Genomic DNA, 7259 nt, shown 5'->3' with positions numbered 1-7259 from the left:
AATTATTCATAGTCAGGCCTACTTCAGCTGCGTGTGTGTATACACAAAATGTACATCAGAGATGGGTGTATAGTAAATCTATCCGTACTGGTCACAAGGCAGATAAACAGAGCACATTGCTGTAACAATTTAAGTACATTTGAGTCTTGATGAGGAGCAGGCTGTGTGGTCTCTCCACATAGGGCTATGAAAAGCAAATGCAAAAGATAAAGACATGTTTGTTCCAATGGTATAGTGGGGCAAAGGACAAGAGCAGTAATCACACCCAGCCTTGAACAGGAATAGGCCTGCATCCTGACAGCAGTCCAAGCACATATTCAACCCCTGTGATTATATTCCATCAAACGTGAACTGTGCCACTTTTTTAAAGACATAAATATAATGTATGGGTATAATGTGTAAGCAATGGTAAAGGTGCTTCACCTGAGGTGCACTGCACTGTTGAAATGTGCATGCTTAGTATAATACATTTAAGAATGGCTTTATGCCTAGGAGTGCATCCCTGATGTTTAATCGTATTAAAGAACAACTGTATTTTAGCTCCACTGTTGTGAAATGTATTTTGTAAATACTTTTGAGGGCATTTTGTTGCGTTGGTATGAAAGCATATTCAAGAAGTGATGTGACAAAGTAGGCATTACGTGCAAATACTGGGTCCTTCTGATCTGTCTGATATAGAGCAAAACTGCAGAACTGTTGTGGCGAGAATAGTATCTCACTACACCTTTTCTTTCAATCAGAAGACCGGAGACTGGATGTAGAAATCTGGAGGTTTATTATTGTAATCAGTAAGCTACAATAAGGAGATGGTCCATGGATTAGCTTGATCTCCTTGTATGAACGTTCTGTATGCCATTTTAAGGCATGTAAATTGTGGGGTGTGTTCTATCTGGCTGTTTGCCAAAACCAATCAGAATTTACTATTCTCTCTTCCTTAACTCCCCTGAGTACCCGCGTGTGTGTGTGATGGGTCGTGCCTGGTTCGCCTAGGATCCTGCGAGACCCCTGGAGACCCCTTCCTAACAGGGAGTTTCTTGGAATGTGTCTTGACTTTATTGCTGGCTAACATCAGTGAATCATGTCTATGGCTAAATTACTGCTTCCCACCTAATCTGCTTTTCCTAAAGTGAGACTTTCATACTGAAGAGTTAATCCATGTTCATCTAAACATAAAAAATATCCCACATAATCATTATTCAAACTGCCATGAGACTTTGATAGTCACTGGTAACCATGGGGAGGTAAGTAAGTAAACAAAGGTAAAGAATTTCAGATTAAAAAAAAAACACAGACAACAAATGACACAAAAACCTACTGCTCTTTTTATTCACTCCAATCATAGAAAGCACAATCTCAAATTCATAAATGTCTTCCAGATAATACACATTAGGCAGTAAGACTAAAACAATCCCTTCCCACTGCCCCTCTCGACTTAAAAACACAGATAGCCCTGAGTATGGAGACAGATGTTACAATGACACTGAAACACTGTTACACAGAAAGTGAATTGATAGTTTTCTTCATAGCATGTCTAGTGAAGCTCTGGCTCTCTGCGAAGAAAAGAGCTGTGATGGCCTCAAGTCACTTCTCCCCATGTCTCTCCTCTATGGAGAATGAAGTGGTGTCTTTGTGTGTCTGTGTGTCTGGTGGCTTTGTGTGTGTGAACGTAAAAACTTAGTTGATAAAATCTAAATGTACGAGTGCCTTTAAGGGTGTCTCAGCTTTTCCAGGTGTACCCATAGTTCCTCATGTGTAAATTGCGAAGGGCAGACTTGCCCAGAGACGCTGGCTCCACAACCTGCTGCAGGGTTGCCTGGGACAGACCACACCCAGAGAGAGCTCCCGCCGTAATCTGAAAATGAAGAGGGGAATAGCGGTGAATCATTGGTAAAGGGAGAAGACAGACAGACCTGCGGAGGAGTAGAACTGCATCAGCACGGCAGTCATCCAACCTGAGCAGCAGTCAAGCCCCAAAGTGTGTGGGACTTGAGAGTTACATACAAAATGGCAAAGTGAAAGAAGGCTTCTGTTTTTTCCAACACTCTTTTGACACCCAGTCCAATTTTTTGGTTTCAGAACATAAGCCAGCACATTTGCACATGTCACCCTTGCAAAAAGAAAAACTTTATAAAAAAAATGATACCAAGATCTCAACAACCTGTGGTTAAAAAAAAAAAAAAAGAGTATGGACACATTGTTTTAGTAAGGATACATGTTTTTAGTTAGTTACCTACATGTTTATAGTTTTGGAAACTAAATATAATGACCATATCCATCCACGTTTTCCATATTGCTTTTCTTTACTTCTAGATCTTCACATTTGTTGAATAAGGGATCGAAATGCTTAACTTTAATCTAAGTATGTGTGTACTCGTGTGAGGTCGTCTGATATCTCACCTGTTCTTTAGGCTCTGTGTTTTTACAGACAGGGACATTGAAGACAGCCGTGGGCTCGTGTGTGTTGAGTCCAGCGCTGAAAGACCCTTTCTGGGCAGCGCGCAGGAGTTGAGTGAGCATGTGCAGAGAGTGAGGCATTATGGGACCCGTCACCTCCAGACTGCACAAATCCTGGTAGCCCGTCCGAACTTGCGTCTTAACGTTCACACTGCGTGCCTATGGACAGAAATCATAATGAATACAAATGTTGGAAATCAAAGTTTCTATCCTACCTGGCTGCATGGCCCCGCCAGAAAGTGGATGTGTGGGTATCGCCCCCAGGCGTGTTAGGCTTGATGGACCGTATTCTCCCATTCGCACGCAAGTTTTTTTTTTTTTTTTTACAAATCTCCATTTAAGTGTATTCTCCCCTATGTGCTCCAATCATGCCCACAGTCCTCAACTGCATAATGAAGGTAGTCTCCCGAAAGACGTGTGATTTATTTTCAAATACAGGAAAACCTGACCACCCCACTAGTTTAGTTTGGCTTAGAATCTGCTAAGTGTGTAGGATTTTGTGTCTGGGTGAGCTAATGCATCCCCTGTAGGCCCCCTCTGAATGCTTTGAGGAGCACCTGTGTGTATACTCTACATCTAAGCGGGTCCATTGTATCAATGTGTACAGTTTTTCCTGTGTGTGTGGTGCATGTGTGTGTGTGTGTGTGTGTGTGTGTGTGTGTGTGTGTGTGTGTGTTTGTTTAAACCTCACCTTGAGCGTCTGCAGCGTGGCCCCTCTGAAGGCACTGGGGGCCAGCAGGGTGGGTGGCAGGCCTGCCTGAGAACCCGCTGCTGCCACCAGGCTCTTGCAGTTGATGAGGAAGTTGATGAGCGTGTGTGTGTGCACTCCCTCCACCAACACCACAGACTCGGGCTTGTGGTCCAAGCACACAGAGCTGCGCTCTTTATGACTGGGGGACGCTAGTCAAGGGATGTTACTGAAGAACTACAGACACAAAATGGATGCTCAATATTTAAGTAACCTAAACAGAACAGGAGGAAGAGACGTGTGGTCTCTCCATATGAATGTTCTGTATTAATCCCCGTTTTGTCACAAAGTTGGCCTTTTGTATCCGATGTTCCCCCTTCAAATGATTCATGTGCATTCAGACACACACACACACACACACACACACACACACACACACAACCCACCCAAACACTAAAAGGATACAGTTTGAGGGTGATAGAGTCTGGCTTCTTGATTTGGTCCTGAACTCCCATCTCCTTCAGCCAGGAGAAGCCACCATCATCATCTTCATCATCATCGTCCTCACCATTGTCAGCTTCTTTGTCACTGTGCTCTCCAGACCTGTTGCAACAAAAAAAACAAAACAGTTATGACCAGACAAGGAAAATCAGAATATGTGAGTGCATAACATCACTTTATGATGGAGTTGTATGTTTGAGTGTGTGTGCATAGGAGAGTGAAATAGAGGGGACAAGAGAGAGGAGGGAGAGAGACAGAGAGAGAGACAGAAAGAGAGAGAGAGAGAGAGAGACAGAAAGAGAGAGGGAGAGACATAGAGAGAGAAAGAGAGAGAGAGACCCTGATGTCTATGGTTACTCACGCTGTGCTGTGTGGGTCCTCTCCTTCAGTGGGCTTACACTCCTCGCTGTGGTCCTTGCTCTTCCTCTTGTCCTCCAGTAGGGGCAGTGTGAACTCAATCCCTACATACACACACACACACACACGCACATTTACAAATCTGTTCCTTCACTGCAAATTAATTCACCACTGTGAATTTGAACTACAACAACGTCTACAATGAAAATCTTTGATCACAGTTGAGTGCTTGTTTTCCAAGGCTTAAAATAAATAAACCCATCAATCAATGTGTAGATCGTGGAAGGGACATGGGAAAGAACAGGGATGATGATGACAAGTGGACATATCCAGTTAATTCCTGGTGTGTTGGTGAATGTCAGTATGCATGCAAGAAGGCACAAACATAAGTATGTCTCTACTATGCTGTGTCAGATGGTGCTAGTGGTCTCTCACCGTCTGCTTTCATGGCCTCTCGGAGCCCCCTGGTGGTGGGCGAGACCAGTGCAGTGAGGCCCGGAGCTCCGCTGAGGCCAGAGGCCCGAAACAGCACAGTGAACTGGTACGAGCACAGGTAGAAGAAGGGGCACAGGCGTGCCTTCAGCAGGCTGTACAAGGACGTCAGGCTCACGGACCTACAGCACAGGAGCACGGGGAAGACCAGGGCATTTTTAGCACACGGAAATATGACAGTGAGTGGAGAGATTAGAGTAGCAATAGTGATGCATAATTCAGAATGCTATTCTAGGCAACGCTAACTTTCTTATACGTGTAGCTGATGCAAACCTACTGTACTCTGTCTTCAGTCACTGTACTTTTGTAAAAGCAATCTAAACAACTAACTCACGCAGGTCTTTACTCCACTGTGTTGGATGCTGTGTTAGTGTGCTTGCATGTAATTTGTTTGATGACATTTTATATCATAATGTTTGTTTTGCTTCAACTATGAGAAAAATACATTCACACTGTGTTGGCCCTTGGGATGAACCTCCTAAGGGGCACTGAAGGCAGGGGTGTTTTGTTTGGCTGTTGAGTTTCAATATCAGAAATATTTCTCCAGTATTGCTTACCCTACTTTTAAGACAAACAAATAGATATTCCTCACCACTCGCGCATCATGCTCTGCTGCAGCTCTGCATCCTGGCTCCATGGCGAGTTCTTGCCAGCAAAGCTGCGCTCAGCTGCGATCCGTGGAAACAGGGAGAGCCAGGGCAAGGATGGGTGCTGCCAGTACTGCAGAGACTGCTGAAAGCCACAGCGCAGCTCCGTACAAGATCGAGGCTCCTACACAGAAAAATGCACTGTCAATCACTCCAATAGTTCCTGTTCCTTGTAGTTTCTGTGTGTCTATTTGTCTATCAATCTATATCTATATATATGGGATATATATATAGAGAGAGACAGAGAGAAAGAGAGACAGAGAGGTGTGTATTTACAATGAGAGGAAGACCTGCATACTTTTTTACTATTTTAAACTGATTGTAGGAAATGACAGCATGTGTCATGTTGTATCACATCGGTTGCATGTTTAGGGGGAGGGGGAGAAACCAGTACCTGTATGTTCTGAGGTAGACAGGCATACTCTGCCCTGCAGTGCTGGGCCAAACCCTGCGCCTCCTCCTGTGCTTTTGGTTGTTCTGCCCATGAAAAGGCATGAGATGAGGTAAACAGCAGACGTGTCTTCAGACTCCAGTCGGCGGGGTATTCTGGACACTCATCTGCTGGAGGAGCATCTTCAACAGCTGCATGACTCTGGGGACTCTAGAGAAGAGGGAGTCCAGTCAACGACAGATGGTACGAGTAGGGGGGGGATTGACACGCGAACGGGTAGCGAACATTTAGTAACTTAAAGTCGAGTAGCAATTTACCTTAACCAAGGCCATGGTTTTGCCGTGTTCAAACAAATCGTCCTCAAATAGGGAATCATCTTCGGAGACGGTAATAGGAGCCTGGAAAATATTGTATGGTTATAGTCAATAACGGTGCTTTAAAGGCTGCTAGCTAACGTCACATTTCAAGACGAGGTAAAACGGCTAACTATCGAAAGCTAATCCGACAGGTTATAGCACCAGCTGTACAGCTGTATACATGGATTTTCCTATTATTTTACACCTAGCTGGTGCTAGTAAGGTTACATTACATACATACAAAGAAGAAGTCTTGTTATATTAACGTCAGATGTTATCGTCACCCGCCTGTTTTAAAATAAACCAGCCTGATAAGTAACGTAGCCTACATTTAAAAGTTACAAATGTAGTATTGCGAATTGGTTGCTCTGCTCATATTACATACTATTTAGCGATCTAACGTTACCTTAAGCAACTTTTCCCTTGGTTTGTCTTCTTGTACCAGCTGGTCCACGTAGGACAATGAAGTCTTAATTTTGTGATCTGCCGAGTTCTCTCCGTCTGCCTCGACAGGGACACGTTTTTTATAACTTAAAAAACCATCCACATCTTCCTCGGATTGAACAGTTGCTCTCCTCTTTGGGCTGTTGCAAGTATTCTCTATGTTTGCGAAAGGATTCCTTCGTTTTAGGCCTCCACCCGGGCGATTTGGCGCATTTAGCATTGGCCCTGGTGAGAATGGACGGGTCCCAGGAACAGGTAAACCGAGACTTGACAGAGATCCACGGGCGCTGGGGCTTACTCCCTCACTCTGTGCTCGCTTTCTTCTCATTCGCATAATATCAGAAGGTTTCTTAAAACCCGGCGAGTACCCGGCCTGCTCCATTGCAACAATAAGCTATAACGCAACTTTAACCGAAGATTTGTCGTAGACAGTAGGCACACTAACGTTACTGCTCGCGGCGCTCTGTTGATGTTTTCTTCCGCCAATGGTTCTCGTTTGACACAATACAAATTTTCGCGCGAGACACAGTGGCCCGCTTAAATTTGGAGGCGGGCTCTCAACTACAGACATGCGTAGTCAGAACGTTCAGAAAGACGGGGAAACAGAAGCGAAAATGTTACTAGGTAGTTGGAGCAGGTCTTCCAAGGTGTTCTCAAGACATGTTGATAGCCAGAACAGATATTTCTGGGCAAAAGCTCTTGGAGTAGATTGACCATTATTGTTGACCAGTGGTGGAAGAAGTATTCAGATTGGTAAAGTAATGTGAAAATATTCCATTACACGTAAAAGTAGCCTACTGAACGAAAAATCCTACTGAAGTAAAAAGACATAAGCAGCCAATTGTAGGTAATCAGAATCAGAATCAGAATCATGTTTAGGCTATTGGCCAATTAGGCTAAAGTAAAAGTACTGGTAATGTCCCTCTGAC

General features: G+C 44.1%; 1 protein-coding gene across 1 annotated transcript; it reads right to left on the bottom strand.

Moving 5' to 3' along the window:
• Window positions 1-1603: 1603 nt before the first annotated feature.
• On the bottom strand, window positions 1604-6712 carry donson (DNA replication fork stabilization factor DONSON; the record flags this gene model as incomplete). Its single annotated transcript, XM_080851857.1, has 10 exons — window positions 1604-1852; window positions 2398-2613; window positions 3146-3344; window positions 3608-3745; window positions 4005-4104; window positions 4436-4614; window positions 5085-5263; window positions 5534-5740; window positions 5848-5928; window positions 6293-6712. 10 exons carry the CDS (start codon window positions 6710-6712, stop codon window positions 1718-1720), a joined length of 1854 nt encoding a protein of 617 aa, XP_080707983.1. The 3' UTR covers window positions 1604-1717.
• Between the last annotated feature and the right edge of the window lie 547 nt (window positions 6713-7259).

Source organism: Sprattus sprattus (genome assembly GCF_963457725.1).
Source record: "Sprattus sprattus genome assembly, chromosome: 14".
Lineage (NCBI taxonomy): Eukaryota > Metazoa > Chordata > Actinopteri > Clupeiformes > Clupeidae > Sprattus > Sprattus sprattus.
Note: the sequence above shows the minus strand (reverse complement) of the source record. Positions and strands in the feature narration are given on the sequence as shown.